Here is a 14,476-nt window from a genome sequence, read left to right as displayed (position 1 = left end):
TTCAATTCCATTTAACCATCTAAAGCAATTTGCATGACCTAAACTCTCGGATATCTCTCCTGTTCGTCTCTTTCAGTTCATTTCTCTCATGCAGCTTTTTATGAGTCACTGAATCCCAAACACATTTGGGTGACTAGCTTACTTACAAAACAAGTACTGTAAAAAGAGAGAGTCATACTGGATTATTAAATTGATGACTGTAAACCTAAGTTTGTATAAAAGCCTTTTTATATCTCATTTATGCACGACTTTCTCAGATCACTGCTGAAAGGCTGGTACTGACCTACAAAGGGAAGGTACTCTTTGGTCCCTGTTGCCAAAAAACTTGCCTTCTGAAGGCCTCAAAACGATTTAGTTATTAATGAATCAGGACTGTGTTTGTCATAAGGAAATTGCTTCTCATCTCACCCAAAAAACAACATTACAATTCTGTCATGAACACAGCAACTCAAAATGTCTTTTTATTTTGAAAGGTTCTTGAAGCTGGAAATGCCTTTTGGCTTTCATTTCCTTTCTCTGCCAACAGGAGGGGAAACATAGGGGAGTGGAAAGGTCTGAAAAGAGCATAATTAGGTCTGTTGAAGAGATATGAAACATCGCTTTAGTGGAAGAAACCATGCTACCTGCAACAGAAAAATCTGTAACCGGTAACAGATCAGCTGCAAGGGAAAAAAGCTATTGCCTGCATGTTGGGATGGGGTGAAGAGTTACTCGCACAGAAGAGCTTCTTCAGTCTTCTGGTGAAACACTAACTGGGCATGTCAAACTCCACCTCAGAAAATAAAACCACGTGTGGGACACTTCCTCTTCACACACTCACAGCACATAGAAAATCTTTTGGAGATTTACATAAAACTAAACAGTGTGTGAAAGCACCTTGCGCCGCCAGTCTTTTGACTGATAAACCTCTTGCGGAAGGCATGGACAAGCTGATGCTAGAAGTCTTCCTTCATCCCAGGCAAGGCCAGGGGAAGGAAATCAGTGCCATGTCCATAAGACCTGCCTGAAAAACCAAGCCAGTTTGTCAAAAGAATATTCCTTGCCTCATCCAAATTCTGGATTTACAGAGAGGCTGGCAGGATCTTCACAATGTGAAGGCGAGCGTGAGTGCAGACCGGTTGGGGAAACCAGGATGCCTTTTGCAGGGAGCAGAACCACCTGGCACTGCTCTGAGCAGGGAAATCAGCCTTCCTCCTAACACACCAGGTCGGCTGAATTGGGCCAGAGTGGTGTAAGGACATTGTCACTCCTCCTGGTAGCACACCCTTTGGCTCTGGGCTGTCGGGATGCAGGGGGTTCCTCTCTTTTCACATAACTGCCTCAGCAGGCCTGAGAAGCAATGGGAAAAATTCACAGCCAAAACACTGCAATTCAGCCTCATGAGGTAGAACTACAACCAGGAAAGAAAACCCTGTACGTAAGAAAGCCGGGAGCCCCCGCAGTCCTGGGGAGGAGGGCTGCCTCAGGAGATCGCAGGATTCAGAGAGGCAGCACGACAAGCATAAACCTGGAAGGGAGCCTGCCTGGCCACATCCTTTCCTGCTGACAACACTGGGAATCCCACGGAGTGGCTGAAGTTACTTTGCCTTCAAGCTCTGCTCCATGTGATACAGTAAGGGTTTCATTTTCTGTAGGATGTAACTAAAAGCTGAGGCAAATGTGAAAATTCTTAATCTTGGCACATGCAAGATTTTATTAAAAACACATCGCCAGCTTCCACCTCAGACAAGGGCTGTGTACACCAGACCTCTTGCAGGATGTTCTTGAGAGTACTGACTCCGAAACGGCTCTGAACACCTCTCATTCAATTCCACGGACACCCAGTTCCACATCTTCTCGTGTCTCATCTGGGAATAAATACCTCATTTTGACAGGTTGTAGAGCTTCCTATTTTAAAACTTCCCTTTTATTCTGGCAATTGCTCCACTTCCTCAACTCTTTTCACTTTCTTTTTAATTTATTTTTAATAGTAGAGATATTGAAATACCGAGAGACTACATTTCCAGTTACTTTTGGTATAAACACTAGTGCTTTTGGGACACAAGTAGAGTTGTACATTTGACTCTTTGCATTTGTACTGTTAACGTCCACAATAACTGTTGTCTTACATCCGTTCATTAGCTTAGCCTTTACAAACCCCACCACCGACTTGATGGAATGTACAAGACTGTCAAACCGCAACATCCATTTATGTGTTTTTCTAGACAGAGACTACATCCTCACTAAAAGAGTGCCAGGGAGTAAGACTGGGGCTGCTCCATGACGGGGTACGAGCAGGAGCTGAGGGTGACCCCAGCACAGGCCATACCCTCACTGACCGGGGTGCAGTCACACTGTGTCTGAAGACAGGCGCTGGTAAGAGTTCACCCACAGCCCCAGACACGGGAAGTCATGAACTGGTCTGGGGTCCTTCCAGGGAGTCCAGCCAGGGGCAGCAGGAGACAGGGCTGGAGACAGTTCTGGAGAGGCAGTTAGGATGCAGTTCTGAGGTCCACATGGGAGACAGGTACACCCACAGACACAGACGCTGATCAGGGCAGGAGTGGGACTGCTCAGGGCAATTAAGACCGATCAGTGCCCTCATGGCCCTGAAACAGTACCATTTACATAAAACACGCTGTAGTACAATGTACATGCATTTAACATGAAACAAAGTCCTGGTGACAGGAAAAGCCTAATCAAGAACAGTAGGGCTGCTTTTGGATTTTGGCCTTTAGTGTTGTTTGAGGTTTTTTGCAACTTGTGCTTCTTTTTGGTAATGTGAAATTATCTGAACAATTATGAGGCTATTAATAAAAAGGAAAAGCAAGCCCGCCAACCATATAAGCAAAAAGGTGTTATATCCTTTGAACTCCAGAAAGTACGCAGGAGCGAGCCACAGGCCCTGTCCAACAAGCCACAGAAAGAGAAGCACCACAGCACGACGCCAGGGCATCTTAACACTGGGCATTACGAGGGGCAAAAGGCAGAGGTACCAGACAAAGTACTGGGATGTGCATACTTTGTTAAAAGTCACAAAAATAGCGGTGTGTAGGAAACAACAGAAGGCAAGGTCTCTGTAAAAAGCTACGGACACAACCAGGAGTAAAAGCAACTGGGGCAGGAAAGCTGCGAGTCCCAGGGCAAAACTCCATTTGCTCTCCGCAGTTAAGTACAACATGTAGAAATAGGGAGAGAAGTTATGACGGATATCCCTCCTGGTCAGGTGGTAGAGGTAGGCATGCTCCAAAAACTCCCAGCCATAGAGGTAATAAAAAGCAAAAGTCAAGGCAGCCAGCATGAAGCCCGCAACCGTTCCAAAAAGCAACACATCGCGGTTCAGCACCTTTAGAAAAAGCTGCCAGAGGTCACCTATGGAGGTAAACTTTGCTTTTTCGCAACTCCTGGTCCCCCCCGCCCCCTCCCCGCCCCCCCCTTTGCCCCGCAGGTGGAGCGCTATGGGCAGCGCGTAGGTCAGCGGGTATATTTTCAGGTGCACGGCCAGCCCGTAGCAGGCCGCGGCCTTCCCGATGCTCCCCACCTCCAAGAAGTCGAGGGTGGCCAGCACCATCAGAGCCACCAGGGCCTCTGCGTTGCCCCGGCTGGACACGGCCATGGGTAGCGGGTTGAGGAGCCAGGCGGCGGCACAGCACCCGCAGGCCCGGCCGCCGGTGACCCCTCGGCGCCGCAGGGCCCGGTAGGCGACAACAGCAGCCGCCAAGTCCCCCGCCACGAAGAGCAGCTTCCCGCAGGCCTCAGCCAGGTAGACGTTGGGCGTCAGGAGCCAGGCCAGCAGCGGGGTGTAGCGGTAGGTGGCCCGGCGGTAGGGCGACCGCCCCTCGGTCACCAGCCGCGCCGCGTCGGTGAACACCCGGTAGTCAACGTCGGTGTAACGCACCCGCATGGCCCCGTCCTGGTGCAGGCCGTACAGCAGCAGGCCCAGCCGCGCCAGCAGCGCCGCCAGCAGCACCGTGCCCAGCGCCATGGCACCGCCGCGTCCGCAACCGGGGAAGGGGGGGGGGGGAGGCACCGGCGGGGCCGCGCGCAGCTCGCGGCGGCCACGGGGGCGCGACCCCGGCCGCGCTCGCTCCTGCGCCCGTAGCGGCGGCGGGGCGGGGGGCGGGACCGCGCATGCGCGGCGCGCCACGAAGCCGTGGCGGGTTGTGCGCGGGCCGTGGGGAGCCGGGCCGGGCCTGGCCTGGCCTTCCCTTCCCTCCGCCGCCGCTCCCCTCCCGCTGCCGCGGGCCCGGGAGCCCCCTGCCCCCTGAGGCGCCGGCAGGGCTGCCTGAGGGGAGCCGGTCATGCCTCCCCTCTGCGGCTGCCGCTGCGAGACCAGGTGTCCTCCGCCCCCTGAGGCGCCGGCAGGGCTGCCTGCGGGGAGCCGGGCGTCCCTCCCTTCAGCCGCTGCCGCTCCCCTCCCCCGGCTGCGGGCCCGGCGGCGCCGGGCTCTGCGGAGAGCCCGTGGAGCTGCGTGCCCTCGCCGCGTTGGCGTCGGGGCGGCGTGGCTGCGCTGCCGGCGGCCTGTGCGTGTTCCGACGGGCCGCGGGGCCTGGCTGCTCGCCGCTGCGGCCGCTGGCTGAGGGTCTGGCGGGGGACGGGCCCCCTTGGCGAGGGGGGAGGGGGCGCCGCGGGCCGCGCTGCCGCCGCTCCTTCACCCTGAGGGGCGTGGGTCTGCGGGGCTCCGTGGGCAGGGAGGCAGCATATGTAACAGTGGTTCAGTAAGCAGAAGAAGGAAAAATAACATCTGTTATTTACTTTCTGCAAATGGCTGTGTTTTGCCTAGACGGATGAGCTCTCTCTAGAGCACTTAGGTGAGCTTCCTTCCACAGCAATTTTCTCATTTAATTAGATCAGAAACAGTACCGTGACAAGCAGAGCTTAGAAAGAAATTAATTCCACTGTATTTTGAGGGGGGGTTATACGTTTTTCAGATAACCCAGACAGGAAACTATTTGCTCTAGATTGTATCTTGCATTGGAATTGTGTCTGATTTAAAAACAGGTATTTATTACTTAGCAGTATTACAGGTTTCATGCTAGAACTGCGTAGGGCTTTTTTAGAGGCATTTTATTAATCAAAAAAACGTGCATTTGCTTGTTTAGTAGTTAATTGCAACTGCATTATTTTTGCCGAATGGTTTAATTTGGGAACGCTGTGGGAGCTGCAGTGTTGCTGGCTCATGTTGCTTAAAGAAAATCATCTGTTTTTTCTCTGTTCTGGGGACACTTATCAGAGGACTGGGAGCAGGCACGTTGCATTTGGCACAGAAGTCTTGGAGGCTGTCCTAACTGGTAGGTTATTCAGGGGACAAAAAGATATTTCTGTTTGTGCACACGCAGCTATTCATTTTTATCCCTTAGACTGCTGCACTTTGCATAATGCAATCGCATATAGGCTGAGATGTCCAATGGGAGAAGCATAGTAACCAAGTAACCTGGAGAACCAGTTTTTCCTCTGTCTGTGTAAGTCCCCAGATATTTACATATTGTGTACTAAACCCCACATCTTCAACAGGAAGGCTCAAGAGACTTCTTGATTAACTCACCATATGACATCATGAAATCCTATAACTGATGGTTAGGGCTTTTTTGGGATAGGGCATGAGGGTGGTTGTGGATTCTTCATAATTAATTGTTTACTCATTACTGCTGTTCTACTTTAGAACAGGAAAGATTGGTAACATCATTTTATCACCTTCCTTTTTTCATCTTGTACCCTAATGGCTGGGATACTTTTACAGAAGGTTATATCACTTATCCTTTGTTGTGCCCGGGATATCCTCTGGAAATGCTAGGAGATAGAAACTTAATAAAATCACTGAGACTGAGATCACTTGATAGTTTGTGGAACTGCAGGTCTAAGCAAAAATATGCATGTAGAGACCTATTTTTGTGTTTGTTTCAGGAAGGTTGCTGCTCATGAAGTATTCCTGCTATCTGCCTGCTTTCTCCCCGGATTGTTTGCAGTTCTTCTGTTGCCTCTTTGGTTGGAATATGCTTTGTTATTTCAGATCCTTTGAGGAAACGGTTCATTGTCAGAACAGAATGCATTGTTGTTTATCTGCTGAAGTGCCTAAATTTAATGGCATTGATTAAATAATCCTAGTTTAATAAACACTTAGGAGTTTGCAGGTGTCTCAAATGTTTGTCTGTTTCTGACAGTCTGTTTTCAGACAAATCTTTTATTCTTATCTGAAGTTAATAGGGGTTGTGAAGCTGTCCATAGTGACTGTTTATCTGGATTCTAAAGAGGAAAAGGTAGGTAATTTAATTCTAAAGGGGTTTGAAGTTAGTAAAACAGAAAAGGTACCTTAGCTATTGTTGTGTATGCCATGACTGTATGACATTGCCTGAGCTAGAAAAATAATTTATTTTCCTTATCAATAATTTAACATCTTGAAAATAAGCTTGAAGCTCTTCAGAGAATTAAGGTTTGGCTCAAAAATGGGTTTGGCTTCAGATTTGATACCAGCTCGCTTAACCTGATTTGTCATGTACTGTAGACTTTAATGCAGGAAGGAGGGCAGTCTTATTAAAGTTATAAATCTGTTGTTCCTGTAAAATGCTGCTTTTATTTATACAAGCCACCAGGAACCACTTTTAGGAAATGCTAGGAGATAAAAACTAATAGAACTGCTGGGACTGAAAGTGACTGATTCCAGTGCACATGAAGATGCAAAGAGTATCAAGAAAAGTGTGGAGTCAGCCATAACCACGCATAAAATATTAACTAAACAGAAATGCATATATACATATATGTGCACATATGTGTTTCCCCCATTGCTTACCATGCATTTGGTTTACACAGTCTCAAAGATGGTGCCATCAGATTATAAACTGGGGTCACATCAATGCGTGCTTCTGTTGCATGCTCATGATGGGGGGTGATAAGCCTGATCCCTAACATTAACTTCTCACGTTGTCATTGTCTGTGACAGACCCTACTTCAGCAGCACTGGGACATATAATGCAGAAACTACCTCAAGTGCCCAGTCATTACTTTAGGTTTACAGGGCAGTAGTAGCAGTGCAAGGACAATGCAATGGGCCTTGTTATGCAAATGATGTTAAGACCTAGTGGAAGTTTTTATCATCTGAAAACCAAGGTGTAGCTGGAGGGTGACAGCTGGTGAGTGAGGGAGAGAGTGACTAGCAGGTTCCTGGTCAGTCAGGAGCAGCCGTGATCACACTTGCTCGTTTATTTATTTGCCTTTTGGGGTTTACTCTCCACACTAAGGTAGAAGGTTAGTTTTGAGGAGGAATAAGGCAAGGCTACTTTCGTCGATGAACAAAGATGAACAAATGGCTAAAAACTATATCTACTATAGCTACTATACTGACAGATACAGTAGGGCTATATATTGGAGAGACTAACAGATTACCTTTGAGAACTCGGAGGAGAAAAAGGAGGCTACTAAAGGGGTGTGAAGAAGTTGACAATGAATGAGAGGATGATTCTGGTAGCAGTGCTCTGAAGTAACATTAAGGGAGACACAGTGGTTGGTAGCAGTGCAAAGAGAGGGAACAAGTGTTGGGTCGCAGTGGTGAGAGCCTTACTAAGATTCAAGTGGCCTAGGAGGTTAAACAAGCTTAAATATCTGAAAAGTTATGGAAGAGTGAGCAGCAAGAGGCTTCACAGGAGGAAGGCAAGCAGGTTTCTTTAGCTTGTTATGCTGAGACCTTGGGGTGAGGCGCTTTTTGTGCAGGTCTCTGCTGCAGTTACCTAATTGTTAATGGTTAGCTACACTTAGTTTTTGTTGTTAAGAGATAAAATTTCATCGTAATGGCTAATACTTTTTTGTAAATTGTCTTACTGTATGTGTGCTGTGATATGAGTCTATATATGTAAAAGGTGGTAGGAAAGCTGAGTATTAAAGATATGTAGGAAGGAATGTCTTAGACAATAGCTGGTGTGTGGTCTTCAGACTTCTGAAAGGGGAGACTGCTGTGCTGTAATTCATTAGAGGTGCCTTTTAATTTTCTTGGGTTTTGAACCCAGAATGTTTTCTTACATGAGAAATACTCCTACTCAATATACTTAGAAACTGACAGTAAATTTTTGATAAGGTGATTAGTACAATCTGTTTCTTGTAGCACATGAAATTTGGTTAAAAAAGTGACAACACTTATGTTGGATATTTTGGGCTTGATAAAATAATTTTTTTTGCAAATATGTTGTCTTTCAAGTATTTGTAGTGTGTTGAACTTCAGATATTATTGGGAAAAGGGAAGTGTAATTCAGATTATGTAATGAAACGTTTGTTTGTGCTTTAATACTGGAATGAATAATACAGCAGGTTTTGCAAAAATAAGGTAAAAAAAAAACCACTGGAACTCCTCACAGAAGAAAACCACTCTTATAAATATAAGGTTACCACTATTCCCTTAAGCTTTTTCTGTTAATATGTTTACTTAAAACCGTTTGATAAATCTATACCCTTATTCACACATTGTGCTAAAAATGTGGCCATTTGGAGAATGTGATTTGACTTGTAAAGGATTTTTCCTTTTTCCACCACATTATGATTTTGCACAATTTGCTTTAAGTGGTGTTTGCAGAGTTCTGCTTGCAGTGGTTATGCTGATTGTGTGTTGGTGTATTAGGTAAAATGCTAGCCCTTCAGGGAAAATAAGTACTGGATAAAAATTACTCTGCAAGGAAACCTGTTAAAAATTACTATTTCACAAAAAAAGGCTACGTCTGAGAAAACACATGTGGCAGGTTTGTCAGCAAGACTAACGTTTTAGGTGCGGAATTGTGGGCTGTAACTCACAAGTTACAGGAGCTGTGGTTGAGGCCACAAGTTTATCATCATCCCCTGAAACAATACGAGCTGGTACTGGAACAGAAACTGCTTCGGTGGGTAGCTAAACTAGGGAGACTTGGCCTCTTCTAGCTTGGGTGAGTTGGGCTCCGTGGGATCCAAGAACATGGGAGTTTTGATCAAACGTTTTCCTGAGGAAGAAGCAGCCATAGCTTCTCTTAGTCTTTCCCATCCTCTTCCTTGGACTTCATTTTCTGGTTAAGAGCCTGTTTGTGTTGCTGCTTCCCCCGTAGTAGGGAAATTCTATTTAAATTGAATGCAATTTTTGTGTAAAGTTGGTGGGAATTTAATCTGAATATTTTTCACTATTATGCTACTGTTGTGGAGGGGGGGGATGGGCTCAGGTTTTGTGGACTTACTGTGCCCCAAGCATAAGGAAACGATTCTGACTGGGTCCTTGAACGTCTAGCAGAGGGCCGTAACTTGCCACAGCTCCGTTTCCAGCCAGTTGAGTGTCTTTCCATGCTGTGGTCTCTTGTCTTGATCCCTTGGTTAAGGAGATGAAAATACGAACTAGTGTTATACCAACACATAGTAAATAAAACACCTGCAATGGAAGGCACAGGGATGAAAGATACGAAAGGCAAATAAAAAATTAGTATAATTCTCTCTAATGAACAATAGGTTCTGTGGAAAAAGGTAAAATGTGATTTGTTTGGTCAATATAAATAACTGTATAGCCATAATGGATTTCTGTATATCGCTTGGTATGTTGTGCTTAGCGTAACTATAGAACAAGCAATAAGATTGAGCATACAAGTTTGTTAAAAACTACAGCTTTTCATTACCAAGTTCAGATTCCATTTCTTAAGAGTTTCTGCTGGAAAAAATGGTTGGAGATGCTGGAAAGGGTTTGGTTACACAACTGCTAAGAAAACATATTCAGTCCTTCAGAGTGAGTGTTAGGTGATTTGCCTGAGATGTAGGACGCCTGGATTTGGAAAGGTTTAAGGAAGTTTTCTTCATCCCTGGAGGTACTGTGCGACAGAGTTTTGTAAACTCTGGAGGAAGAACAACAACAGGGGGCAGAGCCAGCTCTTAACTGATGGTTTGAGCCAAATCACTGTAGGTTTTTTGTCTGGTGTGTGTTTGGGTTTTTTTGGCTTAGTTTAAGAAAAAAAAAAACAAAACCAAAAAAGTAGTTTGTGCAATTATATTGAGTAGCTGTTGGGAATTCTGGACGCTTGCCAGAGGAGTAGAGCTCTCAAGTGCTTCAGTAAGTTTTGAGAGAAAGTTGACTGAGTCTAATAGGGATACTTGTACTGCCCCTGCAAGATGAAGAACTGCAGCAGGTATTCAAGACACCAGGGAATGCATGTTACTCTGAGCATCACTCCTAAGTGTTGTGCTCAGAAACTGTGCCTTCTTCCAGAAGGTGCAGTGGGCCAGACGTGCTGCAGAGCTGTTGTGTACCAGTCTTCGCTGTTCTGTGCTGTGTTCATGTTTGCTGTTAATGAGGTAAGAAGATAAGAACAAGTAAACACCACTTACAGATGTAGTCTTGAACTAAATCTCATGGAGTTGGCTGAGATGAACAGTAGGGACTATCCTCACCCACTCTGTTTCTTATGCTTTTGGTCATCACATGGATTTCCAAGCTTGCGCTTTTTTTTTTTTTTCCCCAGTAGATACAAAATCGAGTTGTAAGTCTCTGCCACAGGCAGAGCAGTTATTTTATGTAGCACTAAAAAAGTTTCTAAAATTACTTAATAAAATCAGTGATGCAGTTTGCTGCTTTTGTCTTCATGGTCAAAGCTAATCAATGGTTCAGAGATGTTAACATCTTACTTTCTTCTATGTTGTGTGACCAAAAACCCCCAAAAAACCCAACCACCCCACCCAACAAAGTTGCCATTCCTTCTCAACATTAAACATCTTAATGTTTCTTCTATCAATAATCCTGATGACATTGTTGCACTTACTTTCAATACCAGGTACCAAGCAGCGAAACCGGTAAAAAAAGTCTTTTAACCTTCCCCTCTTCTTTCTTGGTGGTGTTTTGATCTGGTCACAGTGAAAACCAAGGGAAGACAGGGCATAGTTTAGAGCAGCTAGGGGGGTCAGTGGGAGTACCTGCTTCCCTTTGAATGATTTTAGCTTTCATTGAGGAAATCTCACACGCTTAGACAAGTGGTTCTTGTCCTACCACCTACTTTTTTATGCTGACATAATGCCTCGGGAAGCTGTTCACAGAAATAAAGAGTGAAGCAGTAAGTTATGAAAAATTCAGGCCTGTAAGCACTGTATTGCACAATAAATGTAAGGCTTTGGGATTATTATGGGGCTTCCTTTTACCCCATGGTAATATGGTGCAGCCTCACTGTTTTCCAGTTGTGTTTGTGCAGCTGTTTAGAAGCAGCTGTTGGAAAAGGCAGCGCCCAGCTGCTAGAGCTAACTGTGCTGGCAGGGCTCCAGAGCTGCAGTTTGTGAGGAGCTACAGCAAGTGTGTGTGTGTGTGGAGAACATGGGACTGTCTTCTCCTGTGGGACTGGTGAAAGAGAAGAGGGAATAGCTCTCTTGTTCCATCTCCAGTTCTTGAATGGGAATGTCTAAATGGAAGTGCAGGTGGGGTTTCCTGGCTCCCATTGCCTGGAAAGAAGGAACAGCCTGTAGGAGAGGCAAGCAGCTGTTAGGGAGCTCTAGTCTGTAGAGACATGGGTAATCCTCTGGTCTTCCCAAAGCTGTTTTACACTCTGTTTCCAAGTGTGTCTAAGCTCTTATCTATTTAAGTAGGAAAGGCCTTGACTGAAAAAATAGATCACCTGTTTGCTTTGCTCACAGCAGTGCTCTGGGTAATGGTTGGTACTGCTAGCCAGATATACAGTGTGTGTGGAAAAATGTGGATGAACATTCTCTGGGTTTCCACGTCCTCCAGAGGTTTTGCAAAAAACAGTTGTTCTCTGTTGCATAAAATTTCAAGTACTCTCTGTGGAAAGGGAACAAAACATATTTTTTTTTAGCTGCTTGTAGTGCTTTTGGCCTTAACTAATAAAGGGTTTCCCTGCCTTATGAATGATTTTAAACTGGTTAAGTATCTTTTGAACTTAAAGGGTGTATTACTATTGTTAAACTTTTTCCCTCTTCTGTTTTCTAGGGATGGCGTGGTCTTCTAAACATTTCTTTTGGGAAGAATCCTCAATTTTTTGAAAAAAGTTTTAAGTGCATTTATAGGAAAATAAGAATCCGTCTTTTTAATGCTGTCTTCCTTTTTTTTTTTTTTTTTTTTTTCTTTTCTTTTTTTTTTAATAGCTTGCCAGGGAGATCTCCTTGAAAAATGTCCCTGAGTAATAATTCTACCTTATTATTCCTTCTGCGATATCCTATTCTATTGTGCATAGTGGCCAAGATGGTATTGTGCTTGACACTATGGAATTGTAAGCTAAAGAGAGATGGTCCCAGAGACTTAGATGTAGAGGATGTATTATTCTTCAATAGCTGTCTGTGGAAACGCACTTTTCCTTGGTGACTAGTGTTTTCTGTCTCCTAAATATTTATTTAGCTGCTCTTCATTCAAAGTGTGACAGTTACTCGGCTGGATTAGTTGCTTATGCTCACTTTAGGTTTGAGCTCGGCCTCTTACTCTGTTAACGATCTCAGGTGGTGGTGCTTCTGCAGAGTATAATTACCTGGTAGCAAAGTTCATACTGTCTTTGGTGCTGTCTTTAGCAGTTACAGTTTTGTCCCTACTTCTCTCACCTCCTTGTTATATAGGTTGATACTGTATGTACATGTGCCTATTAACTCAACTGACAGAGCTTCTCCATTCACTGTTGATTCAAAGTGACAGCTGCGCCGTCAACCTGTCAACTTTCCCCCATTTGGTGTGCTGGAATATTCTCTCCTTCCCACACGCACTCGAGGATGCTGTCTGGCCCCTTGTGCCCTGCAGGTTAGCTGCACCTGGATCAGAAATTGAAGGCAGACTCCGTGTTTCAGCAGTAAAACTCCTACTACAGGTAAGTAAACCCATGGTAGAGAGCTGGGGCAAGCCGTGTTTGTAGACTTGGGACAATTCATATGTAGTGTTCTGTCTCTGCCGTGTAATTGGCAACAGGCACCGCCACTTGTTTCAGTATTGTTTGGCTTTCTTCCTTCTGATTAGTGTTGAATTTCAGTATTTGTCCTTGCTGACTGCCGCATTGTTGAGTTTGACGCTTTGTTGCCAGAATTTGAGTCTGCTGATATGAACTTTGCATATGTATAAGTAGAGATTCAGCCGGTGATTATCCTGTGTCAGAGTAGATCCTGCTTTGTTTCTGTGTAGCAGAAGATTAGGAGAGGCTGGCTTTTGAGAGAAAGAGGACAGCTATATCTGATATTTATTTGGTGGATCTTTCAGAGTTGATTGTGCCAAAAAATACAGCACAAAAATATCCCCAGGGTAAGGTGTATATTAAGTTGAAATGTTGATGCAATGAGAAGTAACAGTAATTTTCCTTATTTAATTGCTTTGTATTTGTACAAACTGTAAGCTAATTATTTCTGTAAAAATAACAGGTCAGTCAGCACTTGATACTTACCAAGGAGCCACGCTGTTCGAGGGTGATGGAAATCTTCAGAGTTCCTTGAACAGCCCAGACTGGAACCGTGCAAAGTTAGCATTGTGGTGAACTCTGTGTCGTGCTTCTACAAAGTACATAAATCATTCACAATGAATCTACTATTTAAGTGCTTTCTGGGGTAACTGTGTATTTCCTGAGAATTAGAAGAAAATAAAACTTTTCTAATTCCAGTATAAATCATGCTGTAGTAATTTTTAGCTAGCATAAGAGTCATTTGAAAAATGAAACTTCTGCATCAGTGAACCTGTGGCCTTCTTTGAGGGGACTGCTCTGTCAGGTTTTAATTCCTGTTAAAATCACTTTTATCTTTAAAAGATGCAGCAGTTCTTCTTGTCAAATGGCTAGAAAAATCAAGAATGTTTTTCCTGGTTTTACATTGTATTTGTTGAGTTGCTGGCTGCTTTACAACTGATGTATAAAGACAGTTTTCCTTTCTGAGAGCCAGACTATCTGTAGAATTGTGTAGGGGGAAAAAAAGAATGAGCAGAATTTGCCCAAGGGATATTGCTACGCTCCTCCCTTAGCACCATCAACACCAGAAAGATTCACTTATTCAGTGTCCCTTTTGACAATTTTCTGAACTTGAAAGTTCAGTCTTCAATGAAATAAAGTATCTCAAGTGGAAAGAGAGACCATGCTGAGATTTGAGTTCCATGTATCCTTTGATATCCTTTGAATGTGAAACTGTGTATATTTTCTGATTGAAATAAATCAGCCTATCAACCTGACCCCTTGGAGAAGTCTTAAGAACTTTAAAAATGCATGATAGAAAGTAATCTTTAAGCCTAAGTCTGAAATATTTCATCTGTTTCTCCCTACACCTCACAGACTTGCCGTGGTTGTGGCTTTCCATGTGACATAGTAATCACAGGGGCATCATGCATTTCTGTGTGAATGGTTTTTAAAATAAGAAAATTAAGCAAATTCCACATAAACTAGTGGAAGTTCTAATAGATAATTCTAATCTAGGTCATTGGTTTTGATTTATAGGCAAATATTAACATATTTTGTGTACTGTTTCTCCAACCCTAACAACTTAGAAACACTGATGAAACAAATGCTGTAAACTATATATATTATTTTTTTTAATTACCAGAGTGATAAAAATTGAC

At 44.3% G+C, this 14,476-nt stretch overlaps 1 protein-coding gene and 1 long non-coding RNA gene across 2 annotated transcripts; one reads left to right on the top strand and one right to left on the bottom strand.

Annotated features, from left to right (window-relative positions):
* Positions 1-435: 435 nt before the first annotated feature.
* Positions 436-4,097, bottom strand: PIGM (phosphatidylinositol glycan anchor biosynthesis class M). Its single transcript, XM_040599070.1, has one exon. The coding sequence runs from the start codon at positions 3,962-3,964 to the stop codon at positions 2,714-2,716; it is 1,251 nt and encodes a 416-aa protein (XP_040455004.1). The 5' UTR covers positions 3,965-4,097; the 3' UTR covers positions 436-2,713.
* A 1,179-nt stretch (positions 4,098-5,276) lies between these two features.
* On the top strand, positions 5,277-14,098 carry LOC121090481. Its single transcript, XR_005828577.1, has 3 exons — positions 5,277-5,441; positions 5,884-12,758; positions 13,300-14,098. It is a non-coding gene; the product is annotated as an uncharacterized LOC121090481 (long non-coding RNA).
* The last annotated feature ends 378 nt before the right edge of the window (positions 14,099-14,476 follow it).

The sequence above is a fragment of the Falco naumanni genome, chromosome 6 (assembly GCF_017639655.2).
Source record: "Falco naumanni isolate bFalNau1 chromosome 6, bFalNau1.pat, whole genome shotgun sequence".
In the NCBI taxonomy this organism is placed as follows: Eukaryota; Metazoa; Chordata; class Aves; order Falconiformes; family Falconidae; genus Falco; species Falco naumanni.
The sequence above is the reverse complement of the archived record's forward strand: the minus strand, read 5'-3'. Positions and strand labels throughout refer to the sequence as shown.

What these genes read in the sequence shown, in the direction of transcription:
- PIGM (XM_040599070.1), bottom strand. Translation starts at nt 3,964, where the DNA reads ATGGCGCTGGGCACGGTGCTGCTGGCGGCGCTGCTGGCGCGGCTGGGC.